A 23,514-nucleotide genomic window follows, 5' to 3' on the forward strand; every position below is an offset into this window, starting at 1 on the left:
TTTCTGACAAGGGTTTGATTGATATCTGCTAACCAATCCAACAATATAACATATATGGGGACATGTGCACATCATTGCATACATCAAACTACCAATGGCATTGGCATAAGGTACTCTCAACATTTTATCTTCTTCTTCTAGAGTCTTGGGACATATAACGACTCAGACTCAAGCTTTTATCCACAAGGGTATCCATTGATTTGCTATCTTGCATGTGATAACGCTTTAACATCCTTTTGATGTAAGTTTCTTGAGTGAAACCCAAAAGCCTTTTAATGCGGTCTCTTATGATTTTTCACGCCAAGAACATAGTTAGGCTCACCCATGTCTTTCTTTTAAAAGTTTAATGATAACCACCTTTTAGTAGTATTAATCATCTCTTTGATATTTTCAACCATTAAGATGTCCTCAACATATAAGAACAATATTATAAAACTATTTGATAGAATATTTTAAATACATGCAATGGTTTTTTTCCATCATTGTAAGACCATCCTTAAGGACAGCTTAATGAAACTTGACATTCCATAGCCTAAAAGCTTGTATAAGACCATATCTGAATCTTTTAAGCTTACAAACTTTGTGCTCTTGTCCTTTAGTCTCGAATCATAAAGGTTGATTCATATAGATCTTCTCATTTAGTTCTTTATTGAGAAATGCAGTTCTAACGTTCATTTGGTATAACTCTAGATTCATATGTGCGAATGTAGCTAAAATAAAGTGAACTAAAGTAATCCTCGTAATTTTAATATTAATATTTGTTAAAGTATTTAAGAGCTCAATGTCTTAATCATGTACATCACATCTTACATACTATTCTTTTCTAGCTTTCATCCTTGTGTCTTAAAAGAAACACAGGTTGCCGTGCCCAATAATATCACTGAAAATACTTTTGTCGCGTAGACTTGGATTGCACCTATAAATTTGGATCCATTTTCGAATTAACAGTAAATTTTGTGTGCGTCCTAACCGAAAAAAGATAGAAAGGAAGAAAATAGAAGCTTTGAATTAACAAATAGTAGTGCTAAATATGGGGCTTAAAACAGGCAATCCAGCTCTTTATTAAGTGACAACAAATGGAAAAGATAACAAACACAATCAATATATATGGTATGCTGCAACATTGCCTCCAGTCAGCTTATATTACCAGTAGGATTTTCTTCTAGTTGTTGTCGTACCAGAACTGCTTCTGAAGATGGTCCACTATATTCTTGTCCACTTGGAAGGCCTTGGCGAGAACATCAGATCTAATAGGTGGAGTGGATCCGAAGACTGCATTTGCGATTGTGATTACACCAGGGTTTTGGCTGCTCAAGGCACCAATGGCCGAAGCTTTGGTTTTCCCCACATTGAATTGGAAGTGAATGAGTCCAACTGGGAACACGAAAACATCTCCTGGGTTTAGGACTTTGGTGATGAGACGATTATCAGGGTTCGATGTGACAAAGCCAACATAGAGAGTTCCCTCCAGGACAGTTAGGATCTCCGTGGCACGAGGGTGAGTGTGTGGCGGGTTTAGGCCACCGTATGGTGCAAAATCAATGCGAACCAGCGATATTCCAAGAGTATTGAGCCCTGGAATTTGAGCAACATTAGCAGGAGTGACCACCGAGCCAACTGGATTGGAGGTGTTTCTGGCAATGTTGAGCCCAGGAAAGAAGAAATCATTCGCTGTGGCAAGCTTTGGGTCCTTGCAGAATTTCCCATTCACGAACACTGCATGAAAGAGTTTATGTTAGCATCAAGTTCTTCGTACAAATCAAAAGAAAGCAATGTCGCATGCAGATAATTCATCAGAAAAGCTTGTTAAGAAAAAACATGAACTTCAGATAGGAACATAGCATACCACCATCCTTGGTATCATTGATGGCTACACAAAAGTCCTGTAGAGGACTAGGGTCGGAGGCAAAGGCAAGTGAGGCAGCGAAAGCCAGAAAGACAAAAGTTGCAAGAAAATGGACTCCTTTCATCGTAATCAGACTATCTCTAGCTTATTTCTTCAAAGTGTATTAGAGTTGTGGGGTGAGAAATATTGCATGGGAAACAAGATTATTTATAGATGGTGATCATTGAAATAGTCTCTGCTTTGCTTTCTCCAAAAGGGAAGCCATTGAAGATTGGCCAAGTCTGCAATGATTATATTTTTTTCCCTTTTTCTTATTTTTTATCCCTCACGAAGAACCATTCTGCGGCAACTACACACTATTATATATTTCTATGCTTACAACAACACAGTTTGTGCTTTTGGAATGGAACTGGTCATTTTACCATTAATTTATCAGAATTTTTCACGTTCCCACGGCAGCCTAATCAAAGATCAAACCTCATTATAAAAGCCCTTTACTGTACATCAAATTAACGAGTAATTGAAAAGGTCAAGCCATAGTAATTCTATACGAAGGATACAAATCAAGCCAAGTATTATCCAATTAGAAACTAAAAATGGATAGGGATGAAAGATGATTTTAAACCTTTATAGCGCTATAAAAAAAAATATCTGGAATTTTGTTGCTAAATACATGGACTCTTCAGCCTAACAAAAGAATAAATAAATAAATTCACAGATGTTATTGAAATTCATATTCTTCTCTTACTTACTTGAGATAAATTGTATTGTATGGTTTAGATATGGCTTAAAGATTTTGAAAAGTTTTTAATTGGTAGTTTGTCTATAGCTGAGGATAAAGATTTATTATTACGAATAAATCTGGTATTTCAAATTTACTATGGGCTCATGTGCCCAAATGAATTCTTATGAAATAGTTTTTCACAATTTGTATATTGAGATTAAAAAAAATCAAATTTAAATTAATGAATATCTAAAATAATTCTATGAATTTTCTAGTCAACTCCTAATATTTAAATACCAGCCTGCTTGTAGGTCTAGCATTTATACGAGAATATTGACCATCAATTCCATGAATTAAAATTTCAGAAGTTATTGAAATATGAGCCGAGTTTTCATGGATTCAATAAAATTGTTATTAAAATCCAAAATCCATGCAAAAATATATTTTGTAAAAAATGCAAAAACACAACATAAAAAACATGATTTTTGTATTTTTGAGTGACTTGGCCGTTTGCACCATGCAAAGAATAGACATATTTTTATATACTATTATGTCCCAAAATAATTAGAGAATTTTACTAGCACATTATTTTGTTTCAATGGAATTTAGATTATTACTCTTTCTATATAAAAAATAAATTAGTTTAATATAATTAAGTGAAAAAATCAAAAGGCTCACAGTAGAATAAGATGAGATATCCTTAATTGTGCTTCTTTCTTGAGTTCATGACTTAGTTTTTAGTTACTGTTAAAAGGTCTTTTTTAAATCTATTTACATACATAATCCTCAATTCGTTTTATTAAGTATTTATCATATTTTGATTTTATGGTTAAATGTTTTCTTTCTACACGTTAGCAACACAATAATATTTGTTCTAAGGGTTTGGCCACTTTGGTGATTAACAAACCATTTATAATATTAATTCCAAATCATAAATATGATATTCAAACATGTTGTTAACTTTAATTTTATTATAAGAACATATAAATAATAATTATTTAACATGCTAATTATTTCAAAGTCTTTGTCCTTATATAAATACTTCTTATTATTGGAGGACTGAAAAAAAATTATTATTTACCTCTCAAACTTGTAAACTATATTTAGTAGACCTCTACACCTTCCAATAATATTATGCATACATTCTAAGTATATAAATTTTTTTAAAAAAAATTATACATGCATATTTTGCTTGCTTTAATATGAAATCAAGAGTGGTTGTGTGACAAGTGTAGAATTGAAAGGAAACTTACTTGTGACATGAAATTTTGTTTTCTTACTCATGGATCAATTACTTTAATGCCACTATAATTAATACAATAAAAGTGATATTCCATAGTACGAACATCTTTACAAATATTATCAAGTTAATGTAGAGAGTTCAAGATAGAAAAAAAAAAAAGATAAAACTATATTCTTTCAACCTAAACTCTTATTTTCATATGGGTTATGTCCCTATATATATAAGTAAATGAAGCAGTTACTTCCTTTGGTAACTCCTCTAAATACTTCGATCAGGCTCATCCCTCATCGGCGACCAGGTCTAACCCAATAACCAACATCTCTCACTCGACCATAAAAGACTGAATCTTTCTAATACTTTATATTTCAAACTTGCACAAGAATTTCATACTTGATGAATGAACCAAGCGACCTGAAGCATACAGTGAATGGAGCTCTAATATATAAACTTAATACAGGCTATAAAGGACACATCAACCTCATAATTAATTATTCCTTAAAGTGTAGGAATATACCCCAAGCATTTTTAGTTACACGTGACTCAATATAAATCAATTACTCAAGAATTTCATACTCAATCCATTCTTACAATTACAAGTATTCTAAATCATATCAAATTCATTCAAGTAATATGATCTCGGTCGGTGAATACAAGTAACAGGTGTAGAACTAAAATTACATTTTCTTTTGCACTCATATCAATCAAATCTGAATTAACTTGCCTTGCTAAGAGTATTCATTTAAGTTGAACCATTTCATGACCATAGGATTATTGCTAAAGTAGCGATCATTTATACATCGCCTCTTTATATACTGAAAAGTCACAAAGGGTAAGATTTTGAGATCTTAGATATGATCTTTAGGACTCACATAATAAAGAAGCAGGGATCCATTAGATATGATCTTTAGGACTCACATAATAAAGAAGCAGGGATCCATTCTTTATTCATGTAATGGTTGTTAGCACATGTAGTATGAAATATATGTTATAATGGAGCTTACTCTTTTCTTTTCTAAAAAAAAAAAAGTGTATGTCATTGCTCTCTTTATTAGAGGAAATACATCATACAAGTCTTAGTCTTGTTGCTAAAAACATGAACTTCAAATCAGAAATTTTCATTTGCTCATTGTCATTAGTGGCAAATGAATAATTTCATACTCGGCTTCAATCATAAGAGACACATGAATTGTGAAAATTCATTCATGTCGATTCTTTTATTTAAGAACCTCTTCTTGGTGCTAACCAAGATGACATTTTAATAATTACTTGGAGTTAAAATTACTTCCAGTGCACCAAAGTCACTTATTGAGCATTAAAACTCAATTAGTCTTATCTCTACTCACCTTACAAGTGTTAGAGGTGATTGCTAATGTGAGTGAGTCAATCTAAGTCTATCGACATATTTTAACAAATTATATTATACAATACTCGATATATTCCATAAAACAAATAATGAATAAAATGTTATTTTAATGGAATTTATTCATTACTAAATCATTGTAAGCCTTCGTATGATCTTTAAAACTAGTTATATGACTATTTACATTCTACATAGGCCAAAAGATTTTACATGTCTAAAAAATGCATCCCTTGCTATTGGTTTTGTTAGTGGATCTGCAACTATAGAATTTGTAGAAATGTATTTTAGGATCACGTCATGTTCAATAATTGCTTCTCTAATGTAGTGATATCTCATCTTGATGTAGTTTGGTAATTTCATGGTATTTTGGATCTTTAGCCACAACTACTGCAACGGTGTTATCATAGTAAATTATTGTTGGGTCTGATGCTAATTTGATAATTTTCAAATGATATAGGAAAATTTTTAATCAAATAGCATCTTGTGTTATACCGGAACAAGCTACATACTCAGCCTCCATAGTAGATAAGGCTATGCACGATTGTTTCTTGCCCCTCCATAATATTACATTATCATTAGGCAAGAAAGCATATCCTGAAGTTGATTTGGATTGGTCGACATCTCCTCCTCAATTAGCATCAGAGTAACCAATCAATCATAAGTTTTCTTTCCTTGGTAATATAACATGTAATTCCAAGTTCCTTTCAGATATCGTAGAATCCTTTAGACTATCATCTAGTGTTTCTTACTAGGGTTTGATTGATATCAACTAACCAATCCAACAATATAACATATATGGGGATGTGTGTACATCATTGCATACATCAAACTACCAATGGCATTGACATAAGGTACTTTGGACATTTTGTCTTCTTCCTCTAGAGTTTTGGGACATATAACGGCTTAGACTCAAGCTTTTATCCACAAGGGTGTCCATTGGTTTGCTATCTTGCATGTGATAACGCTTTAACATCTTTTTGATGTATGTCTCTTGAGTTAAACCCAAAACCCTTTTAATGCGGTCTCTTATGATTTTCACGCCAAGAACATAGTTGGGCTCACCCATATCTTTCATTTAAAAGTTTAATGATAACCACCTTTTAGTAGTATTAATCATCTCTTTGATATTTTTAACTATTAAGATGTCCTCAACATATAAGAACAATATTATAAAACTATTTGGTAGAATATTTTAAATACATGCAATGGTTTTTTTCCATCATTGTAAGACCATCCTTAAGGACAGCTTAATGAAATTTGACATTCCATTGCCTAAAACCTTGCATAAGACCATATGAGAATCTTTTAAGTTTGCAAACTTTGTGCTCTTGTCCTTTAGTATCGAATCATAAAGGTTGATTCATATAGATCTTCTCATTTAGTTCTTCATTGAGAAATGCACTTCTAACATTCATTTGGTATAACTCTAGGTTCATATATGCGATTATAGCTAAAATAAAGTGAACTAAAGTAATCCTCACAACTGGTGAGAATGTATCTTCATAATCAATTTCCTCTTCTTGAGTGCAGCCTTTCGCTACTAGTTATAACATTTGATTAACTCATGCACCTTACATTTAATTTTAAGAACCCATTTATTTCCAATGGATCTTCATCTTGACAGTAAATCGACCAAGTCCCAGACTTGATTAGTTTTCATTGACTCTATTTCTTCTTCCATAACTTTAATTCATTCTCTTGCTTTAGGACCAAATAGAGCATAACTGAATGTTTTTGGTTCTTCATCATCATGTAGAGTAATTGTGAACGCTTCCCCCTCAATCTCAAATCAATGACGAGGAATTGGTTCATGAATGCTTCTACGAGGTTGAGATTACTCATAATCTTGCTCCATGAGAGTAGGAATAGACAAATGTCACTCCCACTGTTTGTAGGAGGATTAAGAGTTTCTTCTAAATTCTCAACTTAATAGCTTTTTGCGCCATAGTCTAGATTTTCCATTTCATATAATTCAAAATCTTTATTAACCTCACCTGTCATTGGAAAATCCTTTTCTAAGAATACAACATCACGCGATTCAATCTTCGTCACTCTTCCATCATCTTTTTTTACCAATAAATACAAATCCTTAAGTGAGATCAAATAAACATGTTCAAATCATGTGAAATCATCTATAAATATGATGAAATAATTTCCTCCATGTCTTGCCCTCATATTTATTATGCCATAAATATCTAAATGAATAAGCTGTAATGGACTACTAGCTCTTTTAGCTTTTTCAAATGATAATCTAATTGCTTTTCCAACAAGACAATACTCATAAACAGGCAATTCCTTTTTAGTAAGTAATCCTAAAGGATCAGCTCTTATTAATTTATGTAATCAGTCTTGCCCAATATGTCATAATCCAGTATGCCAAGTTATCATATCACTATTATTAGTAGTGTTAGATTTTTGAACAACATAAAGAAGCATCATCATTAATAGATGCATTAATGGTGTTTAACACCATAAAAACATTTAATTCAAAACCAGAACCATAAAAACATTTAATTCAAAACCAGAACCATAAAAAATATTATCAATAACCAACAAACGCAATATTAAAGCCCAATTGTAGTGAAGCAAGAACAAAAACAAGATTTTGTCGAACTTCTTGAGTTTAGAGTAAATCGTGAAGATAATGTGTGTGACTGCCTTGCAAATCCAATTTGCAGGTACCGATCTCAAGTATGGTAGCGGAAGTATTATTCCCCATGTATATGTATCTACTTTCCTTTCGGAATTCGATGAAATTCCACAAAGGTTGTTTGATTCCTTGCTATGTGGTCGGTTGCTCTTGAGTCTATAGTCTAAAAGGAACAGATTCAGCAAGCATTGAACAACTAGTAAAGTATAAGTTAAAAGGATGACTATGGTTAAACATTACCTTTCACTCAGTGAATCATGAGCAAAGTGACTAGGTTTACCACAATTAAAACAATTCATATTCTTGTCTTTCTTACCATTGTGTTTTCCATGCTTGCGCTTATGTCCACTACTACTTACTTCTTTTCCTCACTTGCCATATTTAGAACCCTTACTCTAACCTTTTTTTATATTCAGAGTCGTATGCTCCATGCATCTTAATCCTAGATATGAAAGCCTCGTTTATAGGCTTCTCAACGTGAAGTTGATCTTCTTCAAACTTGACATGACGAGCAACATCATCAAATGTCTTGATATTGTCATTGTGGATAAGGTTAACACGCATGTGTTTTCAATTGCTTGAACTTGTTGTTTAGAAATCATTTAAGAAATAACATAAAAGGTGGAAAAACACTAATTTTTTAATGGAAAAACATGAGTTCCTAAACTCAATGTTTAGATACAACATGTAAGCAATTCTAGTTATAAACATAAACAAAGAGAGAACTAGTTTCTTTAATAAACACTTTATATTATATCATATATCAATTAGGTGTGCAATCATTAAATAAAACAATTGACCACTAAAATTTTAATATTAATATTTGTTAAAGTATTTAAGAGCTCAATGTCTTAATCATGTACATCACATCTTACATACTATTCTTTTCTAGCTTTCATCCTTGTGTCTTAAAAGAAACACAGGTTGCCGTGCCCAATAATATCACTGAAAATACTTTGTCGCGTAGACTTGGATTGCACCTATAAATTTGGATCCATTTTCGAATTAACAGTAAATTTTGTGTGCGTCCTAACCGAAAAAAGATAGAAAGGAAGAAAATAGAAGCTTTGAATTAACAAATAGTAGTGCTAAATATGGAGCTTAAAACAGGCAATCCAGCTCTTTATTAAGTGACAACAAATGGAAAAGATAACAAACACAATCAATATGGTATGCTGCAACATTGCTTCCAGTCAGCTTATATTACCAGTAGGATTTTCTTCTAGTTGTTGTCGTACCAGAACTGCTTCTGAAGATGGTCCACTATATTCTTGTCCACTTGGAAGGCCTTGGCGAGAACATCAGATCTAATAGGTGGAGTGGATCCGAAGACTGCATTTGCGATTGTGATTACACCAGGGTTTTGGCTGCTCAAGGCACCAATGGCCGAAGCTTTGGTTTTCCCCACATTGAATTGGAAGTGAATGAGTCCAACTGGGAACACGAAAACATCTCCTGGGTTTAGGACTTTGGTGATGAGACGATTATCAGGGTTCGATGTGACAAAGCCAACATAGAGAGTTCCCTCCAGGACAGTTAGGATCTCCGTGGCACGAGGGTGAGTGTGTGGCGGGTTTAGGCCACCGTATGGTGCAAAATCAATGCGAACCAGCGATATTCCAAGAGTATTGAGCCCTGGAATTTGAGCAACATTAGCAGGAGTGACCACCGAGCCAACTGGATTGGAGGTGTTTCTGGCAATGTTGAGCCCAGGAAAGAAGAAATCATTCGCTGTGGCAAGCTTTGGGTCCTTGCAGAATTTCCCATTCACGAACACTGCATGAAAGAGTTTATGTTAGCATCAAGTTCTTCGTACAAATCAAAAGAAAGCAATGTCGCATGCAGATAATTCATCAGAAAAGCTTGTTAAGAAAAAACATGAACTTAAGATAGGAACATAGCATACCACCATCCTTGGTATCATTGATGGCTACACAAAAGTCCTGTAGAGGACTAGGGTCGGAGGCAAAGGCAAGTGAGGCAGCGAAAGCCAGAAAGACAAAAGTTGCAAGAAAATGGACTCCTTTCATCGTAATCAGACTATCTCTAGCTTATTTCTTCAAAGTGTATTAGAGTTGAGGGGTGAGAAATATTGCAGGGGAAACAAGATTATTTATAGATGGTGATCATTGAAATAGTCTCTGCTTTGCTTTCTCCAAAAGGGAAGCCATTGAAGATTGGCCAAGTCTGCAATGATTATATTTTTTCCCTTTTTCTTATTTTTTATCCCTCACGAAGAACCATTCTGCGGCAACTACACACTATTATATATTTCTATGCTTACATCAACACAGTTTGTGCGTTTGGAATGGAACTGGTCATTTTACCATTAATTTAACAGAATTTTTCACGTTCCCACGGCAGCCTAATCAAAGATCAAACCTCATTATAAAAGCCCTTTACTGTACATCAAATTAACGAGTAATTGAAAAGGTCAAGCCATAGTAATTCTATACGAAGGATACAAATCAAGCCAAGTATTATCCAATTAGAAACTAAAAATGGATAGGGATGAAAGATGATTTTAAACCTTTATAGCGCTATAAAAAAAAATATCTGGAATTTTGTTGCTAAATACATGGACTCTTCAGCCTAATAAAAGAATAAATAAATAAATTCACATGTACGTGTTATTGAAATTCATATTCTTATCTTAGGGATTTGGTCTAGTTGGTAGATGAAACCGATCTATGTAGTATTAATCAAGATTTAAATATTAAAAGTTATCATAAAATGTATTTGGAATGGAACTGGTCATTTTCCCATTTCCTACAAGTTTTCTGCCATGTTTTCACTTTCTCTCGGTCAACTAGGTCCATTAATTATAATATGTCACAATCTTCAAGTTCTTACCGCTGCCTAATCAAAGATCAAACCACATTATAAAAGTTTTTTACCCTACAATATCAAAGTAATTAACTATTTATTGAAATAATTGACATAAATGAAGGATACAAATCAAGCCATGTTTTTTATCTAAGTTGTTTTTTTGCACCCGCTAACTTAACTTAATTAAATATCAGATGAATTTTTTTATGATTTAACTTGAAATAAGAGTTAGGTACTAAATTTGATTATAATATTCCGAGTGGACCCATTAAAATAGATTTAATGAAATTCTAAAAAATATATTTTATGGCGAAGTGTGATCTTTTGTTAATTTTATGTTTTTTAATATACTTGCATTGAAATTATTGTAATGTTAAATTTTTAGAATTGAGACTTGTTAACTTAATGCTATATAAGAAAACAAATTCTTGTATAAAGATTCTTAAAAAAAATTAGCATGTTAATAAGATAAAGTGATTTTTGCCCTATTATGATATGGATTGTTTGTCCTAGTGTGGGTTTGATTCGTATTAAACAATAGCTTATATAGTGGCGCCTCCTTATGGATCCCATATAAGAATTTTCAATAATAAAAATTAATGAAAGTGTAAACAACATATTTGTTTCTAGATATTTTTTAGAGGAACCTCCTTTTTTATTTATTTACAACCATGTCATATCATGTTTTGCGACGACTTCTTATTATATTTATTTAATATCACACAATAATTAACCATTAAAAATTTTTAAGTTTTGATATACATCATTTACTATTTATAATCAAAACCATTGAAAATTATTGGGTTACGAAACCAATTAAAATAGACAAATACAAATGATAACAAAGTTTGTTACAATTCAAAACCATCAAAGATTGAAAATAAAACTTATAAAGTCTTGAAATACTTCATTTTATTCGTTTATGTTTTGCTTGCCAAAAAACATATTACAATATATAAACCCCTAGGAATACTAAATAGAAAAAATAAAATAGAAAAATTATTATTTACAAATAAGAAAATCAAACTAGAAAAAACACAATACTATTAATAAGACAATAAAAACTTAAGTTAAATTATTTAAGAAAAATATTTATTTTTCTAAAAAAACAAAACTCACCTATCACCTCACATATAATTTGAGTTGAAAACCTACAATATTTAATGTAGATCCCAAGTTTAACTATCAAATTTATGTTCATTTGGAGTGCTATGTGTCATAACACAATGTTAGATCCCCAAAATTCTCTTATGTAAAAAATATTTTTTTTTGTGAAATATTCAAAAATCCAAAAAAAAAAAACTATAATTTTAAAATCTAAAAATATTTTTGGGACAGTTATAGATGAGATTTTGAGCTGCAACATGTCAAAACACCAAAGGGATAGTCAGATTAAAATATTGTTGACAAGATAGGCTAAAAAAGAACTTAATTAAAGCAAAATTAAGTTTGAAAGTCAACTTGACCAAAATTAAAAGAATTAAGTTCAAGGATTTAATTAAACTTTTAATGGGTGCTGCAACCCAATTTTGACCTCTATTTTTGTATATATTTTGAAAACAAAATTAGAAAAATACAAAAAAATACGTTTTTTCAATAATTTTAGCTATTTTAATTAGTTCGTTATTTTCTTTATTTTTATTAATTTTTATGTGTTCAAACATCTTGAAAATCATAAAAAAAAAATACAAAATGCAAATATACCAAAACAAATACAAAAAATAGTTGGAGTTTGAAATTAGATTGAGCATCATAGGTAAAAATGAGGTTTGGGAATCTTTAGGCAATAATTGAAGAGGAAATTTTGAAAATAGCTTATTTTTATTTAATTTGGCTAAGAGTGAATGAATTTTGAAGTTCAAGGATGATTTTGAAATAAATAACAAACTTAGAAGTAAATTAAAGGCCTAATTGAAAATATAATTTGAAATTGAGAGTCAATTTGGTTTAAAAATGAAGATTAGAAGAACCAAGGATGATTTTGCAACAAATGGTTAAATGTTGAGAAATAAATTAATTCAATTAGTGATGCAATCGAAAACAAAAAAATAATAAGATTAAACGATTTTGAAAAACCAAGGACTAAATTGAGATTGGAAAGATCAATTAATTAATAATTTAGGGTTTAAATTGAAAGAAATTTCAAAATTAAACAGTTTAATTGAATGAAATTAAACAATTCAAAAGCCAAAGACTGTAATGAAAAGAAAGAAATATTCCAAAGACTACTTGACTATTTATATAACTTCATTTCAGTCCTAGTTGTTTCTTTCCAATCATTTCAGTTGAATTTAATACCATTTTAGTCCAATTTTTTCAAATTAATTCAATGCAGCCCAATTCGATTTTGTCCATATTAATTCAATTTAGTCCAGAATCCATTCAAATCTAGGAATTGATTTTATATCTTGAAGTCACAATCCCTGCAATTAAAACCAAATTTCAATCTTCCAATACAGAGCCCAAATCTGCAATCAATTCCCTAAATTAAGTTTCCCATAAACAGAGCCTTGACTCTCCTTCAAAAGGAACAGATGGCATACAGCAAAAACTCATTTGAACCCAGAAACTAGAAATCTTTCCAGTTTTCAACCAACACCAGCCTTTGATTCAAAAGACAAGAACCATCTTCTTCCCTCAAACCACTGTCACAGACACCATGACATGATAACTCAACCTATCTTCACCCTCCTGGAACCAAAAACAAACAGCAAAAGCCCTCCATCATTTTCCCATTCTCATCATAGGTTGTGATTTAGCAATTGCATTGTGAGTAGAAAATAAACATTAGGAAGAGCATTATTTTAGAAAATAAACAGTTTCTTGACTCGAAAACAGAATAATTTTTTAAATATTGTCATGTGTTTTGCTTTTAAAACAAAGTAAACTTTAACAAAATATTGTTTATAGACCAAGGTTGTCAAAAACGTTGTTTTAACACAACACAAAAAATACAATATAAACTCGAATTGTAAATTCGGATCGTAAAATCATAAGTAATTTTTTTAACTAATTATATATTGATAATTCTAGACAAGAAATTAAATAATATTAATCTGATAAAATAAGTCAACAATATTATAATTAATGAGTGATCTAAATAAAATGTGAGAGATATATAGTATGAATTAATAAATTAATGACATAAAAAAATAAAAAGTCTCAGAATAAAATTTTTCAATACAGGGGATCACTGAAAAATAGGAAGTACACAAAAACTTGGTAATAAACCCCTTTTGGGTTGCAAGCTAATGAGTCTAAATATTAATAATTAACCAATATAAATTCAATAATGAAATAAACTTCTAAACAATATTTAATGTGCTTGAAAAAATTTAAATTAAAAACAATTATTTAAAATCAAATAAATAAAATAGAATAGAATAATAATAAAAAGTCTTCATGTTAAAATTATTTCATATAACCTGAATCTCTAATTTTTGTATATTCTTGGCAAATTTGAATCCTAATTTCAAACATGTCATTCTCTTTTATTTGGATGAATTATTGAGCCTATGGTATATGGTTGTAAAATTTGAGATGTCTAGTTTCTATCCCAAATTTAATTGAAGCAAAATTTCACTAGTAGCTCCTGATATGTCCCAAACAGTATATGATTAGTACTTAAAAATATATTTTTATCAAGGTTTTATATCATTATTTTGCACTTGAAGTATCAATAACTCATTAACTAAAGCATGTTTTATAATAACATATCTAATAATATAAGATACCTTTAATTTATGGTAAATATTAATCTTAAATGCCTATCACATAAATGAAAAAATTGATTAATGAGTTTAAATACTGAAATTGAAAGGATAAAGAGAGGGCCAAACTTAGAAAAGAGATGTTGGTGCATTCCAAACTGGAACACTGTTCGGTAATTGGGTCATATCTGGAGCTGTAGATCTCGGATTTAGGTCTGCTTTATATGGATGGAAAGATAAGACATAGGCTTACAACTTTCATGGGAGTTCAAGATTTAAAAAGGTCATTTTCAAGTCCAAATTACAGCAACAATAGAGAATTCTGAATCTGTTCTGCAGGCCATACACTGTTCAGTGTTCAGCCCATATCTCGAGTTCTAGAAGTTCAAATGACCTTAATTTTTTTTTTCTGGAAAGATAAGACAATTTCCTAGAACTTTCATGTGTATAGTTGGTTCCAATTCTGATGTTAGCAATGATATTTTGTTCAAAAAAAAAGATAAGGATTTTCACCAAGTCAAGAGTTGACCACCCACTCAACAATTAGTCATCAAATCAATAGTTTCAAATTTTGGCCTATAAAAGGATGCATTTGCCATGTATTTAGGCATCTTGGTTGTTTAAATCAAGATCATGCTCTTTATTTCTTTCTTTATATTTTTGTAATGTTTAAGTTTTATTTCATATTATATTTTTCTTAATCTCTTGTTTACGCTTTTCATTTTCTTTACAATACTTATGTTTTTATTTTGTTTATTTATGTTTCTCTTCTTTATTATGTTTAGCTAAGTTTATTATGTCAATGTGAAAAGGTTTTACTAATGGTGTTATAATATGTATAATATAAACTCAACATGGACTTCAATGTTTATATCCAAGAAAGTTTGCTATTAACATGTCTTATCTTTTTATCTTACTAATTCTTAATACCTTGCTTGTTAACTGGTTAATCTAGATTTATGTTGTATAATACTTAGTACAACAAATACTTGGCACTCTCATAGCCCAACCGTATGGTATAACTTATATATGTGCTGTGAAAGGAACTTGATTTGTTGTTAACATAAGTTAACATCATGAATTTCTGACAATATTTAAAAGTTTGATGTTATTTAAATAAGATGATTAATATGATCATGTTAACAATTTATAATGAGTTATTAATGACAAATCATCCAATTGGAATCTCCTTTGTGCATGGTTTTCAGTTGAGTAATAAAAATTTATATTATACTTGTTTGAAATATCATTAGTAGATCCTCTAACCTTGACATTTTTTTTTATCATTGTTTAATCCTTACATTAATCTTCCATCTCAAAGTTCTCATTAACTTCTTCTTCTTCATTATTATTATTACTACTACTACTATTGTTGTTGTTGTTATTGTTGTTGTTGTTGTATTATTGTCGTGTATAATTTATACAATTAACCTCCATGTGATTCGACCCCGGTCTTGCCGAGTTATTTATTACTTCGAAACTCCTACACTTGGGGGAAGACAATAATCTTTTGGTCGTGTCAGTATACGAATGTCTTGTTTGATATATTTGACAATTTTAGTTTACTAACTTTGACCCTCTGCAGTATTGTGTTCCCTAACTCCATTTGACTTGTAAATTACAATATATTTTCATGTATCTAATTTTTCCTTGTAAAATTTCAGCTTTATCCAATATATAATTTGAAAGACATGTTCAATATCACAAAACTAGTCAATAAATATTTTCTGATCAAATTTAAACTTGACTTGGTTCATATTATAAATTTAGTAAACTCATAAAATCGGACTGAGTTTACCAAGTTTAACGATTTTATTAATTTTGCATGAGTTAAGTCTGATTTTACTGGTTTTGAGTTTTTAGTCCGATTTAGTACGTTAGATAAATGTTAACTTGTAAAATGATAAAATTTTAAGAGTTGACTCATGATTTTAACAACAATATTTTAGAACATAAATATATAAAATTAGTTGTGCTTTAAAAAGTAATACCACTTAAATGCCAATAACAGCTACTTTAAAGACTAATTAGATTTTACTTCCGTATGATGCCCTAGAGATCATTTTTAAAACTAATTTTTATTTAATTATAGAGTAATTAGAATAAATATTCACAGGTATTTGAAGTTTTTAAATTTTGGAGGCGAAAATGTGTTTCTTAAATTGAAATCTCTTTTTTTTAATTATTATGCATTTTTTGGTTTGATGAAATTTCTTTTATTAACAACATCATTTTTTTTAATAAAAATTCAAGTTATTTAAAATAAATATTCATAAAAATATCAAAAATTTAAATTAAGAGGTGAAGAAATTTATTATGGTGGCAAAACTCCCATATCATTATTAATTTATATATTTTTTATTAAAATTCATTTTTTTATTATTAGAATGTTTATTTGCACAAAAACTTACTAGGATCTAGAAAGCAAGTTCCGAAAAAAAATAAATAAATAAAATATCTTCAAAAAAAATCATGTGATATAAAAAAGATAAAGAATAATTAATCCATGAAAATCATATAAAAACAACAATAAAAATAATTCTATTCTCATTCAATATTCATGTGCAATTTCCTTTTTTACACTTTAATATTTATTAATTAGATTCATATATAATTATTAAAAACAATTATTACAAATATAAAATTAAAAGCTTTAATCTCATTTGAAAAGTATGGCATAACTGGATATATTTTTTTAAATAGCACTATAATTATTAATTTAAATAAAAACTTATTTAAAATTCTAAAAAATGGTTGTAGGCCTAAGAGGCTAGGCTTAAGTGTATGCAATAACTATGCATATATTAACTAGGATCACACCTTGCACGTAGCATTTTTATTTTTTTTATTGAGGAGATGATGCATCATCAATTCAACATTAAAAGTTATAGTAGGTAATGTATCGTCCGCGGTAACAATTTTCCAGCCATTTATGGTAGTCAAAAAAAGGTTTCCGCGCATGTGGTAAGAAAATACTTATTTAAGATATTGACGTTTTATATTTAAATTGGCTTCTTGAAAATGCTATAAAATATCTCCTTTTTTAATAATAATAAAAAAGGGGCTGAAGCCCAAAACTTGAGAAACTATAATTTACAATTATGTATTGCAGGTCAATTTCCTTTTCCTTTTCTGTATATGAAAATCCTCTCTCTCTTTTGTCATTTTCATTTTTATGATATAATAATTATGTATTATTGCAGGTCAATTTCTCTAAAAGAATTAGATACAATATTTTGTGTCGCAATCACAAATGTCATATTCCACTAGTTAGCATATATATATTAGGTAATCCTACCAACAAAGGCTCTAGTCTAATTCCATTATGATTATGGTATTTCCATAATTGAAAGCTACTATATCTGGATGAACCATATCAAAAATAAATAAAAATGAATCAATGATATTGTAAGTTGTCAAGAAGTTATTAGAATGAGCTTAAAATCCTTATAAATATATAATAAATCAAATATTGAAAGATAAAATTAATTAAAAAAAAATTATACAAAAGAATTAAAAATAAAAAATAACAATTAAAAAAATTAAAATTAAAATTAAAATAAAAAAATAAATATTAGGATAAATTTTACCGCTGGGAGGCACCATATGCCACTAGAAAGCCACAGGTATAAGTGTCATGTGCTAACTACTTTTCTATTTTATTAATATTTTAAATTTATTAAAAGATCAAATTACCTTATTCAACGTGATAATAAAAAAAAATACTAAGTTGAAAAGATAAAAAAAAAACATCGAGATGCAAGTTTTTATTTTTTAAAAGGTAATTAAGTCATTTTATTGTTTTTTAAAAAATAAAAAGACTAAAATGCCATTAGATGCTAATTTTAATAATTTTGATTTTAAAAATAATTAAGACATTCTATTGTGTTTTAAAAATAAAACAACAATTTTATTTGTGATCAATTGATCATGAAAAAAAAATCAAAATATCTCCAATACCAAGATCATTGGGTTTTTTATGAAAAGAAAAAAAAAATTACACTATGGTGGTGAATAATAAAATATATTTATGGTCATAATGTTTTTTTTAATAGAATTGATAGTTTTTCAAACTAAATCAATTTTAATAATAATAAAATTTCCTTGTGAACATGACTGAATCCTGTAAAATATGTTTTATCTATATGTGATTATTACGCTTTTTATGTGTTAGGACCATTCTCTTCATTAAATTGTGTGATCCTAACAAATACTTATCTCTTTATTATAAACTTTAGTGGTAATCATTTTCTTTGAATGGAAGATAATATTCTTAAAAATATAATGTAATATTTCTTTAGTATTTTTTTCTCTTTCAACATATATATATATATATATATATATATATATATATAATGTAAAAAAACTACTATATAATTATTTTAAAAATAAATATTAAAGTTTGAATTTCATTCAATTGGTAAGAACTATTTTGACTAGTATTTTTTTTATTTTATTTTAAATATCGGGAGTAAAAATATATATAATTTTTTAAAAAAGTACTATAGGGTAATTATAAGATGTCTTAGATTGTACCATCAGAATCTTGCGACTTGTTAAGTACTCTGAAATTTTGAGGGTACAAAGCAAGCTTCCATGTCATTCAAAGCTTTGGAAAAACTGCTTGCTTGGCAAGAAATAATTGGTTGTACAGAATAATGGTGGGCCTATATATATCCCTCTAAAAAGTCCATGTGTTAAGTAACCCAACTATTCCTTCTCATAACACTTAGCCTTTTCACCGTGTATAGAAAGAAAGAACAGTGGGGTTAAAGAGAGAAAAATCACAGCACAAGAAACTGCAAGAGAGAAAGAAAGTGAGAAACGAGAGCAAGAAAGAGGGAAATAAACTGATGAATCGCCCAAAGCATAATTCTTTCTTTTCTCAGTTCTTTCCACTCGTAAATCCTATCTGATCAGTTCCTTTCTTTCGTTCTTGTTCATTTTTTCTTATGGCTGAAGCTGGAGTTCTTGAAACTATGCCACGTACAATGACAAAGGAAACAGAGTTAAAGAAAGAATTGGAGAAACTAGTAAAGACAATTCTTGTCGAGGAGGATTATAGAGAGGAGGTTACTGATGAGGCCACGAGGATTTTGAGTGTCTTGAAAGAATTGAAATTCAAGAAATCTTCGAAGGTGGTGGATAATACAGTTATCCCTGAAGAATTTATATGTCCCATTTCAAAGAAGATAATGAATGACCCTGTTGTCCTGGCTACTGGACAGGTTAGACCAAGAAAATTTGTCTTCTTTACTTTGTTTATGCATTTGGGATTTCTTTTCCTATATTTCTTTTGGATTTTGAGAACTGTATGAAGTTGAATTGTTATTGGTTTGGATGCTATTCGAATGTGCATGCCAGAAATTCTTTATCTCTGGGGATTTATTTTAAGGGTTTAATGCTAAATTTGATGATGGAATTTGAGTGTAATGGATTTTTCAAGTATTCTGCACATACGGATTCTTTTTTGGGTTCTGCTTCAAAATTGCCGAGGCTTTGGATTTGCATGATTTTATTTTGATGGAATTTCTGCAAGTACTGAAATTTTTCAAACAACGGGGTTGGTTCTTGTTTTCTTTTCTTCTTTGGTTTTTTGTATATCTGATTTCAGTTAACAAATTTACTGGAATTTAGCAATTGCAGCGTCTAATGTAGTGAAAAGAAGGAAATTTATGGGCGAAAACCTGGTTGGTTATTGATCATTGTCTGCATCCATGATTTTGAGATAAGAGCTAAAGGAAACTCCAGTTTTGATTCTTTATACAGCCTTGATAATTTTGGTTAAACCGTTTGCCATCGTTTTCCATATCAGAGACAACTTAGTCTGATGGCCAATTCATTTTCCATAGAGGCCTCAAAGACTAGGACTAGGAATTGAACCCTGCTCTCGAGCATTAATACGGATTTGTATTTGTGGTAGTGACCTTGCAGAGGTAGAAAGAGGAATGTACATGTCCATGTTCATTTTACTTGAATTTCTGTGGTATAGGAGCTGGTTTCATAATTGTTCTATGATTTGATGGCTACCGAGTTACTCATTTACTAAAATGTTTGATGATTTCTAGACTTACGATCGACCATTCATCCAAAGATTGATAAATGAAGGGCAAAGAACATGTCCCCAGACGCAGCAAGTCATTTCTCATACTTTCCTGACCCCTAATCATTTGTTGCAAGAAATGATTTCAAAGTGGAGCAAGGAGCGTGGAGTTGAGCTACCAAAGCCCGTAGTTGATGATGATGCTGACAGAGTCTATTTGAAGTCACTGCTTGAAAAGATGTCCTCTTCCCTTTCTGATCAAAAAGAAGCTGCGAAAGAGCTTAGGCTTCTAACTAAGAGGACGCCATCATTTCGGGCCCTTTTCAGTGACTCAACCGATGCCATTCCTCAATTGGTCAATCCACTATCACCAGGCAGAGCTAACACTCACCCTGATCTGCAAGAAGATTTGATCACAACAATTTTCAACCTCTCCATTCATGAAAATAATAAGCAGCTAATTGCAGAAAATCCACTTGTCATCCCTCTGCTTGTTGAATCTGTAGGATCTGGAAACATTGAAACAAGACGCAATGCTGCTGCCGCTCTCTTCTCCTTATCATCCCTAGATTCAAACAAGCTGGTTATTGGAAAATCTGGTGCTCTCATACCTCTAATTGGCCTTCTAGAAGAAGGGCATCCACCGGCAATGAAGGATGCTGCATTGGCAATATTCAACCTTTGTCTTGTCCTCGAGAATAGAGTCAGGGCTGTCCAAGAAGGGGCAGTCAGGGTAATCCTGAAAAAGATAATGGATTGCATCCTTGTTGATGAGCTGTTGGCCACTCTTGCAATACTTACTAGCCAACAGGAGGCTGTTCAGGAAATGGGGCTGCTTGGTGCGGTGCCTTGCTTACTTGACATTATAAGGGAGAGTGGTTCTGAGCGCAGCAAGGAGAATTGTGCTGCGATTTTACATAAAATCTGTCTAAATGACCGCACTAAATGGCCGGCCGTCATGGAAGAGGAGAAGGCCAATGCTACACTTTCGATACTTGCTGAGCATGGGACTTCGAGAGCCAAGAGGAAAGCTAATGGTATCCTCAAGATACTGACTAGAGCTGCTTCGATCACACATACTCTATGACGAAACAAATCGCTTGGTCCGAAGATATTGCCAATAGAGGCTGCTCTCTCATTGTACAGACCAATAGTTAGCTCATTTACTGTAAAAAGTTCAGTGTCGGTACATTTTTCGTATTCTGTCACAGGAAAGTTTTGGCCCATCTAAGATCATATGGAGTTTGACCTCAAACATGATGAACGGATATACAATAGTAATACTGGTAAATTCTTCAATTTGTTTTCCCGTCTTCATTTGAAACCAAGTTGGTACCTTTGATGCCAACTGATTGGAAATTAGTGATTCGCGGAGATGAGCTAGTTAGTGATTGCAGTTGTGGGGTCTAAATTGTTCCTTCACCACCACCTTTCAGAGTGTCGGCAGCGATACCATATAACCTAACAAAACATTTCTTTTGCTGGATGATTTTGGTTTTGGTATTAAAATTAGGACAAAATTTGGATTCAAGAGCAGGGATAGAGAGTAAAAGGTGGTGGGGATATCCAGCATCTTCATGTTTGGTTGACTGGTTATTCCACTTTTCTGCTATTTACTAGTTTACCTCCCCTGGTGCAGAGTTTTAAAACCCGCCGGTGATCAACCCGGCTCCAGCCCGAATCATGGGTTTTGTTTGGCTTATCGAGTTTTGATCGGGTTATCAGGTCATCAAGATCAATCTTAATTTTTTAATAAATTAAAATGATATTATTTTGATTAAAAATAAATAAATAATCAACGAATTCTAATTAAATTTTTAATCGAGTTTTGTCAAGTTAGTAGAGTTATCATGTTAATCTATCTAGCCATCCAGATTTTTTAATTTTTTTTTTAATTTTTTAAATCTAGCTTAGTTTTAATCTCTGAATCTATTAAATCCTGAATCAATCCCCAAATCAGACCGAGTTTTACTACTACAGCGGACAATTTTTTAAGAGAAATGCACCAGGTAAACATCTTTTCGTGTACTGTAAAAAGAATCTCTGCAAGGAATAATCTTCGTGCAGTATCCCTTACATTAGGTAGATGTGAGGACTTTACTGCCCTTTTTCTACCACTCATGTCTTGCTTCCAGACATTCTCAGAGAGAGAGAGAGAGAGGTGGAGGTGGCAAATATTCAAAAAAACATTAGTAGCTGTCACCAGCAACATTAAATTGTCAAGCCGACTTCGACTAATAATTGCAGTCATGAGTATTTGTTAGAAATTTGTTTTAAGAACATGTCTCTGACGGGTAATTTAAAATCAAATTAAAAAACGGAGTACATTTACTTTTAAAGTTAAAATCTTATTAAAAAATTATTATCCAATAAAAATTCTTAACAAACTAGATTAATGATTAAACTTTAATTTAAGTTTGAAGTTGCCACCTAAATTATTAAACTAGTTTGCATAAAACTAAATGTATATACTAAAAAACAAATTAGTTACTAAAGCATTAGGATTTTTCATGCAATTTGTTTATATTTAAAATAAAATTATATTAAAATGATGCATGTTAAATATATACCATTTTTTAACTACACAATTAAAGTGTATATCAACAATCTTAGTAATAAAACTTTTATTTGTTAAATTATTTAGTTTTTTTGTGTGATTGTTACTACTATTTTAGAAAGATTTTAAAAATTATTATAAGTATAAATGCAAGGAGTTGGAAGTTGAAGATCATATTTTAAGGATGAGATTAAAAACAACAACAAATTATCTTAAAAGAGATGAGATAGTGGTGAAGACCTAAAAAAAAAAGGCTTGTTGTGAATTCTAAAAAAAATTATGTGTAAAAATTGAGTATATTTATAATAACATTTTTAAAATGAATATAATGAACAATATAAATATAATAGTTAGAGATGAGATGAATAATAAGAATAATTTATTTTACATGTGATATGTGCCATGACGTGTTAGGGACATGCTATGATTAGAAAAAAGAATTGTGATAAAACTCAGCTCTTTTCATCCCAGAAACCAATTGATTTATTGTCTATTTGTGGAGGCATAATATCAATGTGTAAAGTACATAAATCATTGCTGCCCAGGTCATCC

General features: G+C 30.7%; 3 protein-coding genes across 3 annotated transcripts; 1 reads left to right on the plus strand and 2 right to left on the minus strand.

The window, feature by feature from the left end:
- Positions 1-1,031: 1,031 nt before the first annotated feature.
- Positions 1,032-2,018, minus strand: LOC118036446 (putative germin-like protein 2-1). Its single transcript, XM_035042144.2, has 2 exons — positions 1,847-2,018; positions 1,032-1,716 (listed from the first exon to the last, which is right to left on the minus strand). The coding sequence occupies exons 1-2, from the start codon at positions 1,968-1,970 to the stop codon at positions 1,163-1,165; spliced, it is 678 nt and encodes a 225-aa protein (XP_034898035.1). The 5' UTR covers positions 1,971-2,018; the 3' UTR covers positions 1,032-1,162.
- Positions 2,019-8,874: 6,856 nt separating this feature from the next.
- On the minus strand, positions 8,875-9,908 carry LOC118036445 (putative germin-like protein 2-1). Its single transcript, XM_035042143.2, has 2 exons — positions 9,730-9,908; positions 8,875-9,599 (listed from the first exon to the last, which is right to left on the minus strand). The coding sequence occupies exons 1-2, from the start codon at positions 9,851-9,853 to the stop codon at positions 9,046-9,048; spliced, it is 678 nt and encodes a 225-aa protein (XP_034898034.1). The 5' UTR covers positions 9,854-9,908; the 3' UTR covers positions 8,875-9,045.
- Positions 9,909-19,112: 9,204 nt separating this feature from the next.
- On the plus strand, positions 19,113-21,658 carry LOC118036444 (U-box domain-containing protein 9). The gene is made up of 2 exons (XM_035042141.2): positions 19,113-19,590; positions 20,431-21,658. Exons 1-2 carry the CDS (start codon positions 19,315-19,317, stop codon positions 21,490-21,492), a joined length of 1,338 nt encoding a protein of 445 aa, XP_034898032.1. The 5' UTR covers positions 19,113-19,314; the 3' UTR covers positions 21,493-21,658.
- The last annotated feature ends 1,856 nt before the right edge of the window (positions 21,659-23,514 follow it).

This window comes from Populus alba, chromosome 13, assembly GCF_005239225.2.
Source record: "Populus alba chromosome 13, ASM523922v2, whole genome shotgun sequence".
Lineage (NCBI taxonomy): Eukaryota > Viridiplantae > Streptophyta > Magnoliopsida > Malpighiales > Salicaceae > Populus > Populus alba.